This window comes from Anomalospiza imberbis, chromosome 34 (assembly GCF_031753505.1).
Source record: "Anomalospiza imberbis isolate Cuckoo-Finch-1a 21T00152 chromosome 34, ASM3175350v1, whole genome shotgun sequence".
In the NCBI taxonomy this organism is placed as follows: domain Eukaryota; kingdom Metazoa; phylum Chordata; class Aves; order Passeriformes; family Viduidae; genus Anomalospiza; species Anomalospiza imberbis.
This window is the reverse complement of record NC_089714.1, coordinates 903,173-927,503: the sequence shown is the minus strand read 5'-3', so window position 1 is coordinate 927,503 and position 24,331 is coordinate 903,173. Positions and strand designations below refer to the sequence as shown.

At 51.4% G+C, this 24,331-nt stretch overlaps 2 protein-coding genes and 1 pseudogene across 4 annotated transcripts in view; 1 reads left to right on the top strand and 2 right to left on the bottom strand.

The window, feature by feature from the left end:
* The window catches only part of LOC137464017 (zinc finger protein 850-like), a 646,379-nt pseudogene that overhangs the window by 233,126 nt on the left and 388,922 nt on the right, over positions 1-24,331 (bottom strand).
* LOC137464016 (zinc finger protein 850-like) overlaps positions 1-24,331 on the top strand; it is a 506,586-nt gene that overhangs the window by 224,726 nt on the left and 257,529 nt on the right. The gene's annotated exons all lie outside the window — the stretch shown is intronic.
* Positions 9,075-9,934, bottom strand: LOC137464023 (olfactory receptor 14J1-like). The gene has a single exon (XM_068175358.1). The coding sequence runs from the start codon at positions 9,857-9,859 to the stop codon at positions 9,095-9,097; it is 765 nt and encodes a 254-aa protein (XP_068031459.1). The 5' UTR covers positions 9,860-9,934; the 3' UTR covers positions 9,075-9,094.

Genomic DNA, 24,331 nt, shown 5'->3' with positions numbered 1-24,331 from the left:
CCTTCTGCTGTGAAAACCAACAATGGTCCTGCTTACACATCGCAAAAGGTGCGGCAGTTCCTGCAGTTGTGGGGTGTGTCACACAAGTTTGGTATCCCTCATTCTCCAACTGGTCAAGCTATTGTAGAACGCGCTCATGGTACCCTGAAGCGGGTTCTTCAAAAACAGAAAAGGGGAATGCAGGGTGAAACCCCGCACAGTCGGTTGGAAAAAGCATTGTACACCATCAATCATCTTACGGTGCAACAGAACTCAAATAACCCTGTCATTTTGAACCATCATTTCTCGTTGCAGGCTGCGGACGAGGCACATCAGCCTCGAGCAAAGGTTTGAGTGCGGAATTTAGTCACCAAACAGTGGGAAGGTCCTTATGACCTTATCGCTTTGGGGCGCGGGTATGCTTGTGTGTCCACAGATACTGGGGCACGCTGGGTACCTTCGAAGTGTGTTCGCCCTGACCTGCGACCGCAGAGACAGAATCCGGCCGACGGGCAACATGGAAACCGTGACCAACCTGAAAAGCATCAAGTGGGTGAATCGCTGAGTGATGACTCGGATGCAGACAATGCGAGTGATCACTCTGATGATTCCTCCATGAATGGACACTGAACACTGTTCATTTTTCTTTTTCCTTTTTCTTTTTTTTAAACTGAGAAGGGTGAGATGTCGCCCTGATTTCTTAGGATTTTCTAAAGCCTTCTGAATTTGCATTCTTGTAGAGAACTTTCTCACGCAACTTTTTGTAAACAACCTATTGTTTTGCATTCTTTCATAGAGGCGGAGAAATTTGATAGACTGGTAGTTTGTCCAGTGTCGTTGGAGAGGTGGCACGTTCACCTTCCAATCCACTGGCACTTTTGAGAACTATAAATGATTGGAGTCAGAAAAAAATAAATTCGTCTCTTCATGGTGACCAAAGCTGTGGTGCGTCATTTTTCCTTGTGTCCTGTGGTGACAGTAATTTGTATTAAATGTAGCCACAGGGTAAAGGGACTCAGAGCTGGGCACAGGATATGAGGTGTGGCCTCCCCAGTGCCCAGCAGAGAGGGACAATCAGAGCCCGGTCCTGCTGCCCACACTATGGCTGGCACAGACAACCAGGATGCCCCTGGCATATTTCTGACCAGAATCCCTCCCTCCCCACCCCGCCCCCAATCCCTGCAAAAAAGAATGGACATTTTCCTTGGCCCTACTTTGTTATTAATCTTTTTAAAAAACACACTTTTTATAGTCTTCCACAGTAGCAATCAGATTAAGTCCAAATGGAGCTTTTGCATTCCTGATGATCTTTCTCCAGGAAATTGAGGCCGAGTGCTGGGACCCAAGGTGGGCTGGGTGGGAAAAGCACTTTGGCACTTTTGCACAGGGCTTCCTTGGGGATGTTTAGGGGAGGAACAAAGGTGGGACAAGAGAGAGCTGCAGATCATTGAGAGAGGAACAAGGGTAGGCAAAGTCAAGGGGCAAAGGCATTAAGAAGGCCTTTGTGTCCAGGGGCATCTGCATGGAAACCACCAGGCCTCTGGCAGAAAGGCGGCCATTCCCACCAGGCCTTTGTGACCCACGGTGACATCGTGCCCCGAGGCCATTGTGACGCATATGCATGTCATGACCCTGCTGCCCCACCACCCATGCCAACAGCAAAGCAGCCTGGTCAGGGAGAGTGGGCTGAGGAAGGATGACAGTGTTGCCTTTTGGTCTGCACAGATGTTGACTTCAGGTGTGGGCTGCTTTCACAGCATCACAGAATGACTGGGTTGGAAGAGACCTGCAAGATCATCAAGTCTAACCCATGCCCTAAACACCTTAACTGATCCATGGCACCAAGTGCCATATCCAGTCTTTTTGTGAACATTTCCAGGTATGATGACTCCACCACCTCCCCAGGCAGGCCATCCCAATATTTTATCACTCTTTCTGTGAAAACGTCTTCCTAGTCTCCAACCTATATTTCCCCTGACACAGCTTGAGACTGTGTCCTCACGTTCTGACATTTGTTGCCTGGAGAAAGAGATCAACCCCCACCTGACTACAACCACCTTTCAAGAAGTTGTAGAAAGCGATAAGGTCACCTCTGAGTCTCCTTGTCTCCAGGCTAAGAAACCCCAGATCCCTTAGTTGTTCCTCACAGGATTTGTGTTCCAAGCCCCTTACCAGCCTTGTCACTCTTCTCAAGCATCTCAATGTCCTTCCCAAACAGAGGGGCCAGAACTGGAAAGAGCACTCGAGGAATGGTGCCACAACAGGGGAAGAATGCCAAGTACACCAGTGCCTAGTAGAGGGGAAGAATCACTGCCCTGCTCCTGCTGGTTGCACCATTCCTCATCCAAGCCAGGAGCCATTGGACTTATTGGCCACCTGGGCACACTGCTGGCTCATGTTCAGCCGACTGTAGACCAGTACCCCAGGTCCCTTTCTGCCTGGGCACTGTCCAGCCACGCCATCCCCAGCCTAGAGCAGTGCAGGGGGTTATTGTGGCCAAAATGCAGGACTGGGCACTTGGATTTATTAAATTTAAACTTACTGAACTCTGCCATCTATCCAGCTGTTCCAGGTGTCCCTGCAGAGCCCTCCTACCTTCCAACAGATGGACACACGCTCCCAGCTTAGTGTCATCTGCAGATTTACTAATGAAAGCCTCAATCCTCTCATCCATGTGGTCAATAAAAATATTGAACAGAGCTGGCCCAGCACAGAGCCCTGAGGGACAGCACTGGTGACTGTCCCCAGCTGGATGCAGCACCGCTCACCACCACTCTCTGGCCGGCCATCCAGCCAGTTCTGAACCCAGCACAGAGTGCTCCTGTCCCAGCCGTGGGCTGCAGCTTTTCCAGGAGTGTGCTGTGGGAGACAGTGTCAAAGGCCTTGCTGGAGTCCAAATAGACACATCCACAGCCTGTCCTGCATCCACCAGGAGGGTCACCTGGTCATAGAAGGAGACCAGGTTGGTCAAACACGACCTAGCCCTCCTAAACCCCTGCTGGCTAGGTCTGACACCCTGGCCATCCTGGAAGTGCTGTGTGATGGCACTCAGTGTGAACTGTTCCATGACTTTACCGGGTACTGAGGTCAGGCTGACTGGCCTGTAGTTACCAGGATCCTCCTTGCCACCCTTGCTGTGAATGGGTGTCACATTGGGCAGCTTCCAGTCATCTGGAACCTCACCAGTGAGTCAGGGCTGCTGGTAAATGGTGGAGAGCGGCTTCACAAGCTCATCTGCCAGCTCCCTCATCACCCTGGGGTGGATCCCATCTGGTCCCATGGATTTATGAACATCCAAGCAGCTCAGCAGTCCTCTGACTGCCTCCTCTTGGATAATGGGTACACCATTGTTCTCTCTGGCACCATCAACCAGCCCAGGAGGACCGTTGTCCTGGGGGCAAATTGTCTTCTCACTAAAAACTGAGACAAAAAAAGGCGTGAAGCACCTCTGCCTTCTCCTCATCTGCAGTTATTAAATTCCCTTCCACATCTAATAAAGAACAAAGGTTGGTCTTACCCTTCCTTTTACCATTGATGTATTTGTGAAAACATTTTTTATTATCCTTTAAAAAAGCTGCAATTTTAAGTTCAATCTGAGGTTTGGCTTCCCTAATTTCTTTCCTACCTGCCCTAGCAAGCCCCTTAAATACTTCCTGAGAGACCTGACCCTCTTTCCAAAGACGATACATCCTCTTTTTATTCCTAGGTTCCTTCAAAACCTCCTTGCCCATCCAGGCTGGGCATTTTCCTCGTCGACTCGTCCTTAGGCACACAGGGACAGTTTGATCCTGTGCCCTCGAGATCTCTGAAGCACATCCCTTTTCCTGAACTCCTTTGTTTTTAAGGGCTGCTTCCCAAGGAACTCTCTGAATAAGTCTCCTAAGTAGGCCAAAGTCTGCCCTCCAAAGTCCAATGTAAAAGTCTTTTTAGTGTTCCCCCTGACTTCACCAAATATTGAGAATTCTATAATTTCATGATCACTGTGCCCCAAGTGACCTCCAACCACCACATCTCCCACCAGCCCATCTCTATTTACAAACAACAGATCTAACATAGTCCCTCTCCTGGTGGGCTCACTCACCAGCTGCGACAAAAAATTGTCCTCCGTGCACTCTCAAAATTTCCTGGACTGCCTCTTTTCAGCTGTATTGAGTTCCCAGCAGATGTCCAGCAGATTGAAATCACCTACAAGAACAAGGGCTGATGATCCTGAAACATTCTGTAGCTGCTTATAGAGTGAGTTTTCCACCTCTTCTTCCTGGTTGGGTAGCTGATAACAGACTCCCAGTAGGATGTCAGCCTTGTTGGCCTTCCCCCTAAGTCTCACCCATAGACATTGTCGTGGTTTGATATGGAAGTGATTTTTTTTTTTTTCTTCAGGAAGTTGGGTCAAACCAATCAGTGGTCAAGTTTGGATATTGGCACCTGAAGTGACCACTGAAGATAGGGATACGCCTCTGAGAATACAGGGGGTTAAAAGCAAGAACTCCCAAGAGCTCGCTCTCTTTGGTTCCGGTCAAGGTGCTTTGCAGACCTCCCCTGCCCAGCCATGGGGCTGGGTGGGGGAGGGGAAGCCATGCGGCCTGGTCGAGGTGAGCTGAGGGGTAGAAGGACTGGAACTGAGCCAGCTCCTGTGGACGGAAGGGTGGAGAGAAGTGGAGATGTCTTTGTCATTCCCCCCCCCCCCCCAGAGAGAAGAGATAGAGAGTCCAGACGGCACCTGTAACTTTGCCGGCGCGGAGGAGAAGGGGGGGGGGAAGGCGCCCAGCCTTGGCCTTGGGAATCGGCTGCTGGGCAGAGATATCAGCCGTCCAGGGAGTCTGAACTTTTAACCCTTTCCTGAGAAATGAAGGCTTTGTAAAATATTACTCCTCCTTGATTTGAAGTAGAAGAGAGACAGTCTGGGATCCGAGATGATGGAAAAAGAAATTCTCGAGTTGGAAGGAGATGATGGAGTGGCTTGTGGCTGGACTTCTCTTGTTAGCCATAGACTGAACCAAATTCTCCTGACAGAAGCTGCACTTAGGGTGGTGCGTTGGTGTGCCAGGAGACCTGTTTCAGTGATCACCAGCAGAGGAGTAAAGAGAAGGTGTGGAGAAGCCCTCTATCTTCAGGGAAGAAGAAGAGGAGAAGAGGACCTCTGTTCTTGGACCCTCAGCCCCAGGGGAAAATGGGGGGGACTGTAGTCCCAAAATGAGAAACTGAACTGTTGTCTCTTTTGGTTCATGGCAAAGCATCCTTAAAGGAGCCCTATGAGCAGTCTGTCCATGCCCGGTGGTGAGAGCACTGTGACATGGAAAGGAGAGTGTCACCATGGCAGATTTTCTCCGGGCAGTCGCCATGTGTGACATGGAAACACAAGGGTGGCAATTGTGTTTCCTGGGGGGGGTTTGTGGCACAGGAGAGACTCCTGTCTCCCTTGAAAGATTGAGTGTTTGAATATCTGAAGGGTGGCAACTTGATTAAGATCCTGGGTGGTGTCTCACTGTTAAGTTTGTTTAGAAATTAAGTGGGAGGAGGAGGGGTGTGTTGGGAAGTCTTCATCCAGGATTTAGTGTTTGTAGTTTTCCTAGTAGAAGTAGTTTAATAAAGTTCTTTCCTTAGTTACTAAGTTTGGGCCTGCTCTGCTCTGTTCCTGATCACATCTCACAGCAATTATTTTAAAAAGTATATTTTCATGGGGGCGCTGGCATCGCGCCAGTGTCAAACCATGACAGACATTCAATTCCATCTTCCTAAGTTTCAATACTTATGGTGTCAAAAGCCTCCCTAATGTAAAGGGCCACCCCTCCACCTCTTCTCCCTTTCCTGTCTCTCCTGAAGAGCTTGCAGCCATCCAGTGCAGCGCTCCAGCCATGTGAGTCGTCCCACCCTGTTTCTGTGATGGCAATGACATCATAGCTCTGCTGCTGCACCTTGGCCTCCAGCTCTTCTTGTTTGTCACCCATGCTGTGTGCATTGGTGTACATGCACCTCAGCTGGGCTGCTGATTTCACCCCTAACTCAGGCTTACCACCCACGAGCCTGCTTCCAGACAAACCAGCTGCATCTCCCTTCCCCTTCAGACCTAGTTTAAAGCCCTCTCAACAAGTTCTGCCAGTTCATGAGCTAAAATTCTTCTGCCCTTCACAGAAAGATGGAGCCCGTCTGGTCCAAGCAGGCCAGGTGCTGTAAAAGTTGCCCCATGATTAAAGAATCCAAAATTTTGTCAATGACACCAACCCTTGAGCCACTCGTTGATAATGTGAGCTCTCCTATTGCTTTCAGCATTTTTCTCAGACTCCAAAGGGACTGAGGAAAAGACTGTCTGTGCCCCTGTCCTATTAACCACCTGACCCAATGCCCTAAAGTCCCATTTAATTGCCCTGACACTCCTCTTTTCAATCTCATCACTGCCAGCCTGGGGTATCAGTAGTGGGCAATAATCAGAGGGCTGAATCAGCCCAGGCAGTGTGTCAGTGATATCCCGTACCCGGGCCCCAGGGAGGCAGCAGACCTCTCTGTGGGGTGGGTCTGGTCGACATATGGGGCCCTCTGTTCCCCTCAGGAGGGAGTCACCCACCACGATTACCCTTCTTTCCTTTTTGATGTTAGAGGTGGGGATGTGTCTCACAGATGAATCATAATTGGGAGGTTCACTGGGCAGATAATTTTCTTCTAAACCATCTGGCTGACTCTCCAGATCCAGGGGATCATACCGAATCTGAAGTGACACCTGGCTTGGGAGAGGGGGTTGGGAGGGATTTTTATTATTACCTCCTCGAGTAGGTACCCACTCCCACTCCCCTTCATCAGCCAGGTGTCCTTCTATAGCCTGACAGTGGGAGGTGTGGGAGACAGCGGGAACCAAGGAGAGCATTGCTGCCCTGCCAGACCTCATGGAACCAAGGATCCATTGTGACACTGCAGGGCCCTGGGGCACCACGGTGCCATTGTGACACTGCAGGGCCCAAGGATCCAAGGGACTTGTGACACCAAGGGGTCCCATGGAACCAAAGAGACAATGAGACACTGGGAGCCCTCATGGAATCATGGAGACCATTGGGACACTCTGGGGCCTCATGGAACCGTGGTGACACCAAGTTGTCTGGGGGTGTTGATCTGCTGGAGGGCAAGAGGGCTCTGCAGAGGGACCTGGACAGGCTGGATCCAGGAACCAAATCCAACAAGGAGAGGTTTAACAAGTCCAAGTGCTGGGTCCTGTACCTTGGCCACAACAACCCCTGCAGCACTACAGGCTGGAGACAGAGTGGCTGGACAGCAGCCAGGCAGAAAGAGACCTGCAGGGACTGATGGACAGTAGGCTGGACATGAGCCAGCAGTGTGCCCAGGTGGCCAAGAAGGCCAATGGCTCCTGGCCTGGATCAGGAATGGTGTGGCCAGCAGGAGCAGGGCAGGGATTCTTCCCCTGTGCTGGGCACTGCTTGGGCAGCATCTCGAGTGCTGTGTCCAGTTCTGGGCCCCCCAATTTAGGAAGGACATGGAGGGGCTGGAGTGTGTCCAGAGAAGGGCAACAGGGCTGGTGAGGGGTCTGGAGCACAAGTCCTGTGAGGAGCGGCAGAGGGAGCTGGGGTTGCTTATCCTGGAGAAGTGGAGGCTCAGGGGAGACAAGGTGGTGTCAGGGCACAGGTTGGACTTGATGATCTCCAAGGTCTTTTCCAACCTTGCTGCCCAGCAAGGTATCCCCTCCTCACTGCCCAGAACAGGCAGCCCCACAGCCAGACACAGCAGCCCAGTTGTGCCCCCCTGGCCTGGGCTGCATCTGGCAAAGGCACTGCAGGAGCCTGCAGACAATTCCTGCAGCACCTGTGGGATGATCCTGCTCCCCAAGGGCCATTCCCATGGTGCCAAGTCAGGAACTGGAATGGGGAGTGGGGCCAGAGAGCAAAGGGAAAACAGGGATGGGCGGTTTGCAGGGGAAGGAACAGGGGTGGGCAATGGGAATAAATTTCAACTAGGAAAGAGAAAACAAAGCAAAGGTGAAGCCAAGGAAATGCTCAGGGCAGTTTGGGGGTGGCTGCCAGGCAGCCCTGGCTCTGAGCAGCAGTGTCTGCAGTGGGACAGGAAACTCCCAGCTGATGGGAACAAACTTTTTGGCTGGCTGCAGAGGCCAGGACAAAGCTGAGTGGTTTCCCTGGCGTCCCCCAGCCCTTCCTGGCCCCAGGGGCTGATGGCATTTGTGCTCCCTCAGGTTCATGTCCCCACAGCAGCAGCATGGAGGTGCTCCCGCCTGCTGTGTGCAATGCAAACAGGGGCTCCTGAGCCAGCGCTGCCGTGGCTGTGCCTGCAAGGATGCGGCACCTGTGTGAGCTGGGGGAGAGGCCAGGGCTGCAGAGGGGGGATGTTGTTGGCAGCTCCATGAGGACGCTCTGGGACGCTGCCCTGGGCTGTCCAGCGCACTGGGGATGGATCAGCCCCTGCTCTGCTGCTCCTTCCCATCTGCCCCAGGGCCCTTGCAGAGCACCAGCCATGCTGTTTGCCCCCAGCCTGCCCACGGCCAGCCTGGGGCTGCGCACGGGGGTTTTCTGTGCTGAGCATTGGCCTGGCCGTGTTCTTGAGAGAGCCTGGGCAAGGAGCCTGGAGCCCCCAGGCCCTGGCCTGAGGCGTCAGCGCTGCCCCAGCAGTGCCCATGGGCTGTCCCTGCTGCAGCCCCGGCACTGCCACCCCCAGGACTGTGCCCGGCCCCGAGAGCACTCAGGCCCTGCAGCAACACCAGGGCCACCAGGGCAGCGGGGCAGGGCCACGGGAGCAGCACTGGCAACACCAAGTGCTGCTGCTGATGGGCACAGCTGCTGTGCCAGCACTGATCTGCCCCAGCTCTGCACACAGACATTGCTGCTGCAGCTCCAGAGAAGGCAACAAAAGGGCATCTCTGCAGAAAACTCTGCAGGGAGATCCTTTAGTTCCTTTAAAGCCACCAAGAGGGCAGACCCTCATTGACACAGTCTGTAGCCACAGGGAAGGTGGAGAGAAACATAGTGAGAAATGGCACAGAGTGTATTTTTATTTGTGGACAATATCAAAAAAGTAAAAATATGAACCTCCAAAATAAAACCAACAAGAAGTTTCAGAGATGACTTTTATTAAAAGTGATTTGCAGAAATTGGCCAGCAGTTTAATGTTTCTGAAACCATCCAGTCATCAGTGTCCACACTGCAGCCTTGAGCTCCTGGTTCCTCAGGCTGTAGATGAGGGGGTTCAGGGCTGGAGGCACCACCGAGTACAGAACTGACAGGGCCAGATCCAGGGATGGGGAGGACATGGAGGGGGGCTTGAGATTGGCAAATGCTGCAGTGCTGAGGAACAGAGAGACCACGGCAAGGTGAGGGAGGCAGGTGGAAAAGGCTTTGTGCCGTCCCTGCTCAGAGGGGATCCTCAGCACGGCCCTGAAGATCTGCACATAGGAGAAAACAATGAACACAAAACAACCAAATACCAAACAGGCACTAACAGCAAGGACCCCAAGTTCCCTGAGGTAGGATTTGGAGCAGGATAATTTGAGGATCTGTGGGATTTCACAGAAGAACTGGCCCAGGGCATTGCCATGGCAAAGGGGCAGGGAAAATGTATTGGCCGTGTGCAGCTGTGAATAGAGAAAGGCACTGACCCAGGCAGCTGCTGCCATGTGGGCACAAGCTCTGCTGCCCAGGAGGGTCCCGTAGTGCAGGGGTTTGCAGATGGACACGTAGCGGTCGTAGCACATGGTGGTCAGGAGGGAAAGCTCTGCTGAGATGAAGAACAGAAAGAAAAAGAGCTGTGCAGCACATCCTGTGTAGGAGATGGTGCTGGTGTCCCAGAGGGAATTGTGCATGGCTTTGGGGACAGTGGTGCAGATGGAGCCCAGGTCACTGAGGGCCAGGTTGAGCAGGAAGAAGAACATGGGCGTGTGCAGGTGGTGGCCGCAGGCTACGGCACTGATGATGAGGCCGTTGCCCAGGAGGGCAGCCAGGGAGATGCCCAGGAAGAGGCAGAAGTGCAGGAGCTGCAGCTGCCGCGTGTCTGCCAGTGCCAGCAGGAGGAAGTGGCTGATGGAGCTGCTGTTGGACATTGGCTGTGGCTGCACATGGGGACCTGCTCAGGCAGAAAGAACAGTGACAAGTCAGGAGAGGCAGTATTTCAGGAATGTATTTAGACCGTCAGCTTATTGTTCTAAAACCTAGGAGAAAGGTTAGGAAATGTACTGGAGTTAATTAAGGATTATAGTAATATAAGTATATAATAGTAGGTTAATAGAGTTAATTAACTGTTTAATAGAGTTAAGTAAGGGTTATAGTTTTATAACTATACAATAGCAATTTCCAGAACTGCTAATATATGGACAATGAATAAAAGGCAAAAATTATTTTGTCTCAACCTTCTCCAAGCAGGAAATTGAAAACACTCTCAGGAAAGCTCCTGAGCTTTACAGCAATCCCAGGTTTACCTTCTTTGGGAAGTGTCCTCCGGAGCTGTGCTCAGGCTGGTCTGGAGCTGGGAGCAGCCCTGCCCCACCCAGCAGCTCTCAGCAGCAGCACCTGCCCTGCTCAGGGTGGCTCCTTCCTCCCACAGCTTCTCTCCAGCGCTGGGAGCAGCTCCCCGGGCCGGCTGAGAGCTGTCCCTGGCAGGCAGCAGAGTCCCTGGCCCAGCACAGTGCCCTGGGCTGCAGGACCCTACTCTGCAGGACAGCCCTGGGCACCCCTGGCTGCTCTGCACAAGAGATGATCAGAGAATGTACTCACAGGGTCTGTGGGCATTGGGATGATCCAGCTGTAGGAGATCACTCCAGGAGCTGCAGCTGCATTGTCCTGCAGCCAGAGGTTCCTGTGCCAAGGGCTGCCAGTGATTCTGCCCCAGGCACTTCTCAGCACCTTCCCAGCCCTGACTGATGGAAGCTCTCTGTGCCTCTGTGCTGTGCCCGGGCTGGCTGCAGGCAGTGCCCCAGCCCTGCTGGGCTGGGAGAAGAGCTGGTCATCCAGAGAAATGTGCTTTTGAAGCTCTCCTTGGTTACCAGGATCACCCTCTGGGCCAGGAGCCCGGCCCAGCTCAGCAGCACAGACACAGCACAAGGACTTTAATGACCCTCTGGGGCTTTGTGCTCAGGCCCTGAACATCAGGCCCTGAGAGGGAGCTGCAGAAACCTCTCCAGAACTCCAAGTCAGAATCACACTCCAAAGTTTCTTTGACTTTTAATGGGTCCCACTGAGGGACACGACTGAGAAAGTGTCCCCAGGCCCCAGGCAGAGCAGAGAACTGGAGGCACTGATGACAGGTGGGGACAAAGAGAAGCCAAGTCCTGGTGCCCTGGGGCACAGCAGGGTCTGTGCCACCAAGGGCTGTCAGGAGACACCTTGTCCTGAGGCACTGGGGCCTCCTGGCACAGCCCCAGCCAGGCTGGGCACTGTCAGCCCCTTGTCCTGCCCTCAGCATCCCCCCTAGCCCACATCCCAGTGGCCTCAAGGATCTGCTGGAAGGAGTCCCTGGGGAGCCTTGCTCAGGAATGGCCCTGGGGGCTCCTTCATGCTCCCAGGGACTGCAGGTTTTTCAAAGCACTTTGGCTTTGGCATTTGCCTTGGAGTCTCTGAGAGCTTTGTGCAATCATGGCCTCCAATTATCTGCTGTAATTAGTCCCTGGAGAGGCTTTGTCAGGAACAGCACCCAGTGGGGCTCATGAATGCTTCAAGGTGCTTCAGTTCTTTTAAGGTACTTGGTGTTTCCCTTTTGATCCAGACTCTGTGAGAGGTTTGTGCAATCATGGCCCCAATTATCAGCTTTAACGAGTCCCTTGAGAGCTTTGCACTGACACTCAGTGGGGCTCATTATTGCTTTGAGATACTCAACTTTTGTAAGGTACTTTGGGTTTTCCTTTCCACAGTGAGAGGTTTTTGTGCCATTTTGAGTCTCTGAGAGGTTTTTGTGCCATCCTGGCCTCCAGTTCTCTCCTCCAAGGAGTCCATGAGGAGCCTGTTTCGGGGATGGACCTCAGTGGGACCCATTAATTCTTTGAGACACTTTGGGGTTTTCTTCTGACTTTGACTCCTGGAAAAGTTTGTGCAATCTCCTCTCAGGCCCTGAGGTTCCAGGGCTCAGCTCCAAATGCACCACGGGGCTCATGAGAATCAAACAAATCTTGAGAAACCATGGCTGTGCCTTGATTTCCCTCTTGTCTGAGGCAGTTCATCAGGAAGATTTTGTATTGGCTTTGCTTCGCCAATTTGAGATTTCTCGGCCAATGCGTTAATTACTGTGGTGGGTTCAGTGTTGGCTAATTACCAGGGCACTCACTAGAACATAGTTACTAATTTCTTGCTCTGAGATACGATTAGGGGAAAGGCAAAGTGGGCTCAAAAGTCTAAAAGGGTATAAAGAAAAGTTTATTAATAGTAAATGAAATAAAGAGTCAAAAGAATCAGAACGAAACTTTCAGGACACTTCCTCTCTCCATACAACCTGACAATGTAAAGAGACAAAACCTAAAATTTTCAGTCAGTTTGCCACCTCTAGAATAGTCTTTCTTTAGTTCACTTAGGGAGAGAAGTTCTTCTTGTAAATGTTATGGAGACTTCTCCACAAGAAAACAGTTGTCTCATGGCTTTTCATTTCCATGAATAGCACCTGCCTTCAATCGTGAAGTCCCTCCCATTTTTTCACAGCTTTTCCCACAGCTGTGTTTATGGGCCATGTCAACTTATGAGGTATTAGTTTCAAGATGAAGTGTTTAAGAGCAAAGGTTCTCTTCATTTATTGCTGAAATCATCTTCATCTCTGCAAACAGAGGTCTTCTTCTCTCCCTGGGGGCATAGGTTCTCATCACTCTGCTGTCTTTCATTGTTCAAACTTCTCATGGGATCACAGCTACTGCAACATTTGCTTACATTAACATGGAGGCCTTTGCTGAACAAGTAATTTCCCAGTTATTTTCAATGTGTTATAGGGAAAAAGAGAGTCTGATGTATCAATTACATCCTTCTCCATAGCTTTACCAGAGGATTTGAGCCCCAAGATCAAGGCATCTCCTCATCCCTCCCATCTGGGACTCAACTTCCTCTTCACTGATCTCGGTGTCTTCATGTTGCTCCTGTGTGTGCCTGCACTTTGTCCTTTTCTCTCATGCAAGGGAGGATGGAAGCACTGGAAGAGTCAATATCTCAGCCGGGGCCTGCAGATGGTTCCGTGACCCCGGCCGGGCTCGGTACTTGCGGCCGGAGCTGTTTTACCATGGAGGTTTCTGCAGCGGCTGCGCTGGGGCTGTGTCAGGCTGGGCCACGCTGGGGCAGGGCCAGGATCTCAGCAGCCAGGCCAGAGCACAGCAGCAGCACGGCCGGGGCCCATGGCTTCTCCTCCCCTGCCCGCTGGTTGTGGGCGAACCCCAAGGGCGGCAGAACCTTGGCCGAGCTGGCCCGGCCCGGGGCTGCTCCTGGGGCCCGGCGGATCCTGGCTGGGCCCGGGCTGGCGGCGGGGCAGGGCTCGGTAGCGGCCAGATGTCAGCAACCGCAGCCACGGCCCGGCCCGGCCTCGGCCCCGCGGCCTCCCCTGCCCTGCCCGGCAGCCGATGGGGCCTGGCGGCTCCCTGGGAAGGGGCCCGGCCCCACGGCAGGAGCCGCCCGGCCTGGCCTGGCTGAGACGGGGGCTGGGCCGGCCTGGTCACCTCTTTGCTGGCCAGAAGGGAAAGAGACCCAGCCAGGCTTCTCCATCTTTAACTTGTGTCTTCACAGAGGCGTGTGCAGTTTCCTTAGTGGTTTAACAGATTGTCAGCTCTCAAAGCTAATTACTGATTGTTTTTTTGTCAGACACAGAGGAAACTGCTAGCAGCTTCTCTTAGATCATCACTTCTGTGATGCAAAACCACCACAACAGCACAGAGCACAGAGCTCCTTTGCCCATATGTAGTGGTCATGTGCCCGAGGCCTCAAAACCCCACCTTGGGAGATCTCTGGGCCCTCTCCAAGGTGTTTTCAAATGAAAACATTCAGCTCATAGCCTAAGAAAATCACCAGAGCATAGGGCCAGCCCAACCTGTCTTTCCTGGCTACTTTTGTCTTGGCGCAATCCTTGGATATATGGAATTTGGGAGGCCAAAGTCTAATTTTTGCCATGGTCTTTGGCAAGAAGGCTGTTTTTTATCCATAGGAAGGAAGGAACAGAGCCCTCTGTTTCAGGGGCAGATGAGAGGTGACCACTTCAAGGCCAGCCAGAGCTGGCAGTTTTTTTTCTGAGAGATACCTTTGCATGGAGGAAATTTTTTAGGGAGCTTACCAATTTGGGCAATGGGCAACTGAAAAGAGGGATAGTTCTTTCCCTTAGCAAGGAAAGCATGGAGCCCCAGTACTCCAGGAGCTGATGAGAGGCAGCCCTTGGCATTCCAACATCAGCCAGACCTGTCAGGTGGCCCCTGGGAGGCCAAGCCAGCCAGACCTGTTCCATGTTCCCTCGGTTCCATGGGGCTCCACAGTGTCCCAATGGTCCCTTGCTTCCATGAGACCCTGAGGTGTCACAATGCCCCCTTGGTGACACGAGTCCCTGAAGGGTCAGAATGGCCTCCATGGTTCCATCAGGCCCCACAGAGTCATAATGGTCTCTGGGTCCATGAAGCCCCGCTGTGTCACCATGGCCCCTTGGTTCCATGGGCTCCAGTGGTGCCACAATGATCCCCTTGCTTCCATGAGGTCCCCACCATGTCACAGTGATCTCCATGGGAAGGAAAGAACCGAACCCCAGTGTGGCAGGGGCAGCCACCAGAGGCCAAGGCCAGCCAGACTTGATGGTACTGGCAGATTTTGCCTGGGAGCAACCCGTGGATATAGGGAATTTGGGAGGTGGAGCCCCAATTTTGGCCATTTCTGCATAGATAAGAAGGACAGTTCTTTTCCACGGGAAGAAAAGCACAGAGCCCAAGTGTTTCAAAGGCAGAAGAGGAGAGAGGTGGCTCCTGGGAGGCCAAGCCAGCCAGACCTGTTTGTCCTGGCAGCTTTTGTCATGAAAGGATCCTTGGATATATGGAATTTGGGAGGAGGAATCTCAATTTTGACCTTGGACACCTTGAGAAGAAGGACGGCTCTTTTCCATAGGAAGGAAAGCATCGAGCCCCAGTGTTTTGTGGCAGGTGAGAGGCAGCTCCCAAGAGGCCAAGGGCAGCCAAACCTTTAAGTCCTGGCTGCTTTCACTGGGGAGCAATCCTTGGATGTACGGAGTTTTGGAGGTGGAATCCCAGTTTTGGCCATGGGTGCCTGGTCAGGATGGATGGTTTTTTCCTATAGGAAAGAAAAGCACAAAATCCAAGTGTTCTGGAAGAAGATGAAAGGTGGCCACCCTTAGGCCAAGCCAGCCAGACCTGTCTGTCCTGGCACCTTTCCTCTAGGGGCTATCCTTGGACACAGGGCATTTTGGAGGTCAAATCTCAGTTTTGGCCATGGGTGCCTGGACAAGAAGATGAGTTCTTTTCATTAGGAAGGAAAGCCCAGAGCCCCAGTGTTTCAGAGGCACATGAGTGCCAGCCCTCAGGAAGCCAAGGCCAGCCAGACTTGTCTCCCCTGGCAGCTGTTGTCTGGGAGCTATCCTTGGATATAGGGAATTCTGGAGGCAGATGCCCAATTTTGGCCATGGGTGCCTAGTTGAGATGGATGTTTTTTTCCCATAAGAAAGAAAAGTACATGGTCCCAGTGTCTCAAAGGCAGATGAGAGGTGGCCCCTGGGTGGCCAAGGCAGCGAGACCTGTCTCTCCTGGCAGATTTCATCTGGGAACAATCTTTGCATATAAAGAAATTTGGAGAAGGAATCCTGGTTTTGGCCCTAGGTCACTGGAGGAGAAGGACAGTTCTCTCCCATAGGAAGGAAAGCCACGAGCCCCAGTGCTTCAGGGCAGGTGAGAAGCAGCCCTTGACATGCCAAGGTGTCCTAGTTTAGGGCAAATTTGGGAGAAATCTTCCAGGAGGAGCCCCCAGAAAGCAAACCCCCCCACGGCCCCTCCCCTACCTGGTTCGGAAAGAATTTCCTTGGAGAGAAGTGGAAAAAAAACCCTGTTATTCAACAAGCAAAACTCCCCAATACAAAAAACCAACTAACTAATAAGCAAAAGCAAAAGCAAGGGCAAAGCGAAAGCAAGCAAGCAAGCCAGCAAGCAAGCAAGGAAACCTAGCCTCTCCTAGACACAGACCATGGGGGAGGTGAGCTGGCTGATAACAAGACAAAACAAACCTTCACTTTCAGAGTCAGTCCTGAAGACACAGAACATAATATCAAGCATAAACAGAACACACGATTGGGGATGCAAGCACCATAATGTCATGCTAGGACATTCCACCCCATATCTCCAAATCGTCAACCTAACTACCAAACATCATGTAAAAACTTCATGAAGTTAAAACTTCCATCTTTCACTTACTCATCCTTCCATCTCACTTGCTCAAACCTTCGACACTTAGACATTTCCTTCTATCTCTCTTGCTCAAACCTTTGACACTTATACATTTCCTTCTGTCTCATGTCGGTGTGGTTTAATGTACAGACAGTGGCAGTAACATCCAACAAACAGTGATATTTGCATATGAGGCTCATCCCACAATCAGGTCTCCCTGAGGTACACATCGTGTTCTTCCATATTTCTGCATTATTCACCATGTACAACCTGGTCCCTGAGCAAAGACAATCCCACCAATGGGTTTGTCGGTACTGGAGGCAGAGTTGATCCACACTGTCTTCCCTAACAAACCTCTGATATGTGCCACTGGGACTTTATCTCCGTCTGCTATATTCAGGGACTCAGACTGGGCAGGACCTGCTCCACTGGTGGAACCTCGGGTGGTAACTAACCAGGTGGCCTTTGCTAAATGCTGCTCCCAGTTTTTGAAAGATCCCCCACCCAATGCTTTCAAGGTGGTTTTTAACAGTCCATTGTACCTCTCCACTTTGCCTGCAGCTGGTGCATGATAGGGGATATGGTGCACCCACTCAATGCCATGTTCCCTAGCCCAGGTGTTGATAAGGCTGTTGTTGAAATGAGTCCCATTGTCAGACTCAATCCTATCAGGGGTACCATGCCTGCTCAGGATTTACTTTTCAAGGCCCAGGATGGTGCTCCAGGCAGTGGCGTGAGACACAGGGGAGGTCTCCAACCATCCCGTGGTGGCTTCTACCATTGTGAGCACGTAGCGCTTGCCTTGGCGTGTCTGGGGCAGTGTGATGTAGTCAATCTGCCAGGCCCCCCCATACCTATACTTGGACCACTGCCCACCATACCACAGGGGCTTCACTCACTTGGCCTGCTTGATCTCAGCACATGTCTCACAGTCATGGATAACCTGAGAAATACTGTCCATGGTTAAATCCACCCCTCGGTCTCATGCCCACTTAGAGGTGGCATCTCTGCCCTGATGACCTGAGGCATCATGGGCCCATCGAGCTAGGAACAACTCCCCCTTATGTTCCCAATCCCAGTCTATCTTTGACACCTCTATCACTGCAGCCTGATCTACCTGCTCGTTGTTTCGGTGTTCCTCATTAGCCCGACTCTTGGGGACATGGGCATCTACATGACAGACTTTCACAGACACATTTTCTACCCAAGAGGCAATGTCTTTCCACACATCAGTAGCCCAGATTGGTTTTCCTCTATGCTGCCAGTTGGCCTTTTTCCACCTTTCCAGCCAGCCCCACAGAGCATTGGCTACCATCCAAGAATCCATATAAAGGTCGAGCTTTGGTCACTTCTCTCCCTCTCAGCAATGTCCAGGGCCAGCTGAACGGCCTTGACTTCAGCAAGTTGACTTGATCCACATTCTCCTTCGGTAGCTTGTGCTATGTGTTGTGTGGGGCTCCATACGGCTGCTTTCCACTTCCAGTTCATCCCTACGATGCCACAGGAACCGTCAGTGAAAACAGCGTATCGAGTTTCCTCTGCTGGTAGTTGGTTGCATGGTGCACCTTCTTTAGCACTTGTCACTTGTTCCTGCTGCTCTCCGTCAGTGAGACCAAAGTTCTCACCAGCAGCCAGTTTGTAATTATCTCCAAAATCCCAGGGCGATTCAGGTTTCCAATCCGGGTGTGCTGAATGATGAGAGTAATCCATCTGCTCCATGTTGCAGCAGTGTCATGGAGGGCAGTGGGAACCTTCCCTTTAAACATCCACCCCAGTGCCATCAGTCAGGGTGCCAGGAGGAGTTGTGTTTCTGTGGCAATCACCTCAGAGGCAGCTTGAACTCCTTCATAGGCAGCCAAGATTTCCTTCTCAGTGGGAGTGCAGTTGGCTTCAGACCCTCTGTAATTTCAGCTGCAGAATCCCAGTGGTCGGCCTCAAGTCTCCCCAGGCACCTTCTGCCAAAGGCTCCAGGACAAGCCATTGTTCCCAGCTGCAGAGTAGAGCACATTCTTCACCTCTGGTCCCGTCCTGACTGGGCCAAGGGCAACTGCCTGTTGCAAGGGCAACAGGTGACCGGGTAGGGAGGGCTCACAATCTGGCTGTACTCAGGAATGTGCATCTCCAAAAACCTATGGTACCTAGGAAAGCTCGTGTTTCCTTCTTGCTGGTTGGTAGAGACATCGCAGTGATCCTTTTGGTGACCTCAGTGGGAATCTGACACAATCCGTCTTGCAACTTTACCCCCAGGAACTGGATCTCTCAGGCAAGTCCCTTGACTTTGCTCTTCTTGATGGCAAAGCCAGCTTCCAGCAGAATCTGGATGATCCTTTCTCCTTTCTCAAATACTTCCATTGCCGTGTTCCCCCACACAATGATGCCATTGAGGTATTGCAGGTGTTCTGGAGCTTCACCCTTTTCCAGTGCAGCCTGGATCAGTCCATGGCAGATGGTGGGGCTGTGCTTCCACCCTTGGGGCAGTCGGTTCCAGGTGTACTGCACGCCCCTCTAGGTGAAAGCAAACTGAGACCTGCATTCTGCTGCCAGAGGAATGGAGAAAAATGTGTTAGCAACGTCAATAGTGGTGTACCACTTTGCTGCCTTGGACTCCAGCTCGTACTGGAGTTCCAGCATGTCCGGCACAGCAGCGTTCAGCGGTGGAGTCACTTCATTCAAGGCACGATAGTCCACAGTCAATCTCCATTGAGACTTGTGTACAGGCCAGATGGGACTGTTGAAGGGTGAGTGGGTTTTGCTGACCGCCCCTTGGCTCTCCAGCTCACGGATCATTCTGTGGATGGGGATCACAGCACCTCGATTCATCCGATACTGCCGGCGATGCACTGTCGAGGTGGCAATTGGTACTTGTTGCTCTTCCACCCTCAGGAGTCCTACTGCAGATGGGTGCTCTGATAGTCCAGTTAAGGTGTTCAATTGCCTAATGTCCTCTGCCTCTACAGCAGCTATCCCAAAAGCCCACCTGAGTCTCTTTGGGACTTTGTAATAGCCACTCTGGAGGAAGTCTATGCCCAGAAGAAAAGGGGCCTCTGGGCCGGTCACAATAGGATGTTTCTGCCACTCCTTCCCAGTCAGGCTCACCTTGGCTCCCAACAGGGCCAATTGCTGTGATCCCCCCGTCACCCCAGCAATGGAAACAGGTTCTGCCCCCACATGTCCCGATGGTATCAGGGTACACTGCGCACCAGTGTCAACTAAGGCGTCGCATTTTTGTGGCTCTGATATGCCAGGCCATTGGATCCACACCATCCAGGAGATCCAGTTTTCCTGTGCCTCTTTCTGGCTAGAGGCTCTAACCCTGGTTATTATTTCTTTCCTGGACATACATGTTAGAGGTACCTTCAATGGGATCTGACAGATCATACCCAGCTGCTTGGTCATGGGAGGTTGAGACTATCTTCACTTTAGTGGAACTCCCTCGGTTAGTGTCCTAGGGTGACATTATGGTGCTTGTATCCCCAGTCATGTGTTCTGTTTATGTTTGATATTATGTTCTGTGCCTTCAGGACTGACTCTGAAAGTGAAGGTTTGTTTTGTCTTGTTATCAGCCGGCTCAACTCCCTCCCATGGTCTGTGTCTAGGCGAGGCTGGCTTGCTTGCTTGCTTGCTTGCTTGATGGCTTGCTTCCTTTGCTTTGCTCTCGCTCCTGCTTTTTGCTTTTGCTTATTAGTTTAGCTAGGCAATCCAATTTTTACCCTGGACTGTTTTTCTTTCCTTTCCCTTTCCTGAATACCATCCCAACCTGCTCCGGACTGGAACCTGGGAAACACCAAGAAACAGCAAGAGCCTGCATTTTGTGACCTGCAGCAGCCAACCCCAGCACTGGAGACTGAGAACTGGGCGACCACTCCCAGAGAGACTTTCTGAATTTGTCATCTCTTCAGAACGGTGAAAGAGTTTTGTCATCTGGTGTTGTTTTTTGTATTGGGGAGTGTTTTGCTTGTTAAATAAACAGGTTTTTTTTCCACTTCTCTCCCAGGAAATTCTTCCTGAACCAGGTGGGGGAGGGGCTGTGGGGGGATTTGCTTTCTGGGGGCTCCTTGTGGAGGTCTTCTCCCAGATTTGCTCTAAACTAGGACAAATATTTTGGCGCCCAACTCGTGGCTCGAGAGAGTGGAAAAAACCCTGTTCTAATCATATTTTGGTTGCAATTAATCTGGGCTGGTATAGAGAGTTACTGGCTATGCTTTTTGAATTCACAATGTCTCTTGGGGTGCAGGCTTGCATGTGTTTCTGGTCCCTAGGGTTTTTTGAGGTCTTAATACCTCTATGGTCCTTAGGTTTATTTTCTTATCCCGAAATAGCTCTGGTATTGTCCCTAATATGTAGTTTTTGCAGTAGAGGGGCACTGAGCAGGATATCCATTGGGCTGGGCTTGGTTGTAATGGCTTGCAGGAGGTTTATAAAGGTGCTGGAGTCTGTTCCAGGAATGTTTGGTTCATGGTTATGGTTGTGCACCCAGTTTGTCAGAGGAGAAGCAGGAGATGAGGCTTTTCAGCCTTTGCTTTCCTTCTTCTCCTCTGAATCTGTTACATCCCTATTGGAGAATGTTCAGTTTCCCCTGAATGTTAAAGAGACCATCTTTCTGGCATTTAATTTGGTAAGCTTTCTCTATACAGTCTGCAGCTTCTCTAGAATGAAGGCTGAGATTTCTAGAAGGGCTGATGAGACCCCTGACCCAGGAGTAGACCCAGGCGTGAGAAATCCTGAGTGGTGTTGGAAATGGACCAAATCTTAAAGGAGTTTTCTGACCCTATAGTCTGGGACTTTCCATGTGAAGAAATTCAGAACCTAGCTGAGGTGGCAAAGTACCTCAAAGAGAAGTGCCATGATACCCCTAAGGAGAAAAAGATCATTGCAGTGAGCTGGGCCCTGGCATATGCTTATCGCACTCTGCTAGGTCCTGTAGGGCAGCAGAGGAAGGGGTCAGGGAGATAAATCAGCCGCGATCCCAGTCACTCCAGCTGCAGCCAACAGCCCAGGCTCGAGGCCAGCAGCTAAACCAGACTGTAAGCCTCAATCAGTGGCTGTTGCTACCAGCACGAGAAGTGGAAAGTGCACAGACAAGACCGATCGACCAGTGGATGACGATGATGATTATGATGCAGGAGAAGGACCCTCAACGCCACCTGACACAAAATCAGGAGTCAAAGAAACTGGTACAAGATCAGAAGCCAATATTGAGTCCTTTTCCCTAAAGGACCTCCGTGGCCTAAGAAAGGATTACACTCGACAACCTGATGAGTCTATAATTAGCTGGTTGGTCCATCTTTGGGATGCTGCAGGTGAAGCTACAATTCTGGACGGCACTGAAGCGAGGCATTTGGGATCCCTGTCACATGATCCTGTCATCGACCAAGGAATGATGAAGGGGGGCTAAACCTCACAGCCTCTGGGCACGGCTCCTGGAAAGTGTAGCACAAAGATACCTGTGTGCAGATGATCTTCATATGCAGCAGACCCAGTGGAAGACTATAGAACAAGGGATCCAACGCCTGAGATAAATGGCAGTGGCAGAGATTATCTTCTCAGATGACATAACAACTAGGAATCCAGACATGGTACCATGTACATCTGTGATGTGGCGAAAACTTGTACGGCTGGGGCCACATGAATCCGCTTCTGCTTTAGCAATAATGAAGCAGGATGAGAAGGATGAGACCGTGCTCAATATGGCAAAGAAGCTCTGGGCGTATGCAGATGCTGTGCATGGCCCGACAGACGCCAGAATCACAGCAGTGGAAACACGTCTGCAGAAATTAGAAGACAAGATAGAGGAGAATAACAAGAAACTCAGGGAGGAGATTAAAGAGGACCTTCTCCAAATCTCGGCAGTACAAATTAGAGGCCCTGGTATCCAACGCAGACGTTCCCCAGATGGGGAGAGAAGGTATACCCCACGAGCTGAGCTGTGGTTCTTCCTGAGTGATTGCGGAGAAAATATGAGGAGATGGGACGGAAAATCTACTGCTGCTCTGGCACAACGGGTGCATGAATTGAAGGAAGGCAAGACTCAGAGAGGAAGTTCCACCAAAAGGAAAGCAGCTCCAGTTGCCCATAGCCAAGCTGCCAGGTATGACGATGATGATGATGATGATGACATGTCCGATCCCCTTGAAGGAAGCTCTAAGACATATGCTCAATGAAAGAAGGATAAACAGGCTTAGAGGGGCCCTGCCTCTAGCCAGGTAGAGGTGAGGGAAAACTGTGTTTTCTGGACTGTGTGGATTCATTGGCCTGGCACATCAGAACCACAAAAATAGAAGGCTTTGGTCAACACTGGTGCACAATGCACATTAGTCCCATCGAGACATGTTGGGGCAGAACCTGTCTCCATCGCTGGCGTGACAGGGGGATCACAGGACTTTACCTTGGTGGAAGCTGAGGTGAGCCTGACTGGAAATGAGTGGAAAAAACACCCTATTGTGACTGGCCCAGAGGCCCCATGCATTTTGGGCATAGATTACCTCCAAAGGGGGTATTTTAAAGACCCAAAAGGACTCAGGTGGGCATTTGGAATAACAGCTGCAGTGACAGAGGGCATCCAGCAATTGAACACCTTGCCTGGACTGTCCAAGAATCCAACTGCAGTAGGACTTCTGAAGGGAGAAGAGCAAAGGTACCAATTGCCACTTCAACAGTGCATCGCCGACAGTACAGAACAACTCGAGATGCTGTGGTTCCCATCCATAAGATGATTCGAGAGCTGGAAAGCCAAGGGGTGGTCAGCAAAACCCACTCACCTTTCAACAGCCCCATTTGGCCTGTATGCACGTCTGAAGGAGAATGGAGATTGACAGTGGACTACTGTGCATTGAATGAAGTGACTCCACCACTGAGCGCTGCTGTGCCAGACATGCTGGAACTCCAGTACGAGCTGGAGTCCAAGGCAGCAAAGTGGTACGCCACTGTTGACATTGCTAACACGTTTTTCTCCATTCCTCTAGCAGCAGAATGCAGGTCTCAGTTTGCCTTTATGTGGAGGGGAGTGCAGTACACCTGGAACCGACTGCCCCAGGGGTGGAAGCACAGTCCTGCCATCTGCCATGGACTGACCCAGACTGCACTAGAAAAGGGTGAGGCTCCAGAACACCTGCAGTACATCAATGGCATCACTGTGTGGGGGAACACAGCAGCAGAAGTGTTTGAGAAAGGGGAGAAAATCATCCGAATCCTCCTGGAAGCTGGTTTCACCATCAAGAAGAGTAAAGTTAAGGGACCTGCTTGAGAGATCCAGTTCTTGGGAGTGAAGTGGCAAGATGGACAGTGTCAGATTCCTACGGATGTCATCAACAAGATCACAGCTATGTCCCCACCAACCAATAAGAAGGAAACACAAGTTTTCTTAGGCACCATAGGCTTTTGGAGAATGCACATTCCTGAGTACAGTCAGATCGTGAGCCCTCTTTACATGGTCACCCACAAGAAGAACGAGTTCCATTGGGGCCCTGAGCAGCAACAAGCTTTCACCCAGATTAAGCAGGAAATTGCTCATGCAGTAGCCCTTGGACCAGATGTGAAGAACGTGCTCTACTCTGCAGCCAGGAACCATGGTCTGTCCTGGAGTCTTTGGCAGAAGGTGCCTGATGAGACTCGAGGTCGACCATTAGGATTCTGGAGTCAAAGTTACAGAGGGTCTGAAGCCAACTACACCCCAACAGAGAATGAAATCTTGGCTGCCTATGAAGGACTCCAAGCCACCTCGGAGGTGATTGGTAAGGAAGCACAACTCCTCCTGGCACCCCGACTACTGGTGCTGGGGTGGATGTTCAGAGGAAAGGTTCCCTCCACCCACCATGCCACCAGTGCTACATGGAGCAAGTGGATTGCTCTCATCACGCAGCACGCCCATATTGGTAAACTGAATCGCCCGGGGATTTTGGAAGCAATTACAAATTGGCCCCAAGGTGAAAGTTTTGGTGTCACAGATGAAAAACAAGAACCAGTGACACAGGCTGAAGAAGCTCCACCATGCAACCAACTGCCAGCAGACGGTTTCACTGATGG

What these genes read in the sequence shown, in the direction of transcription:
- LOC137464023 (XM_068175358.1), bottom strand. Translation starts at nt 9,859, where the DNA reads ATGTTCTTCTTCCTGCTCAACCTGGCCCTCAGTGACCTGGGCTCCATC.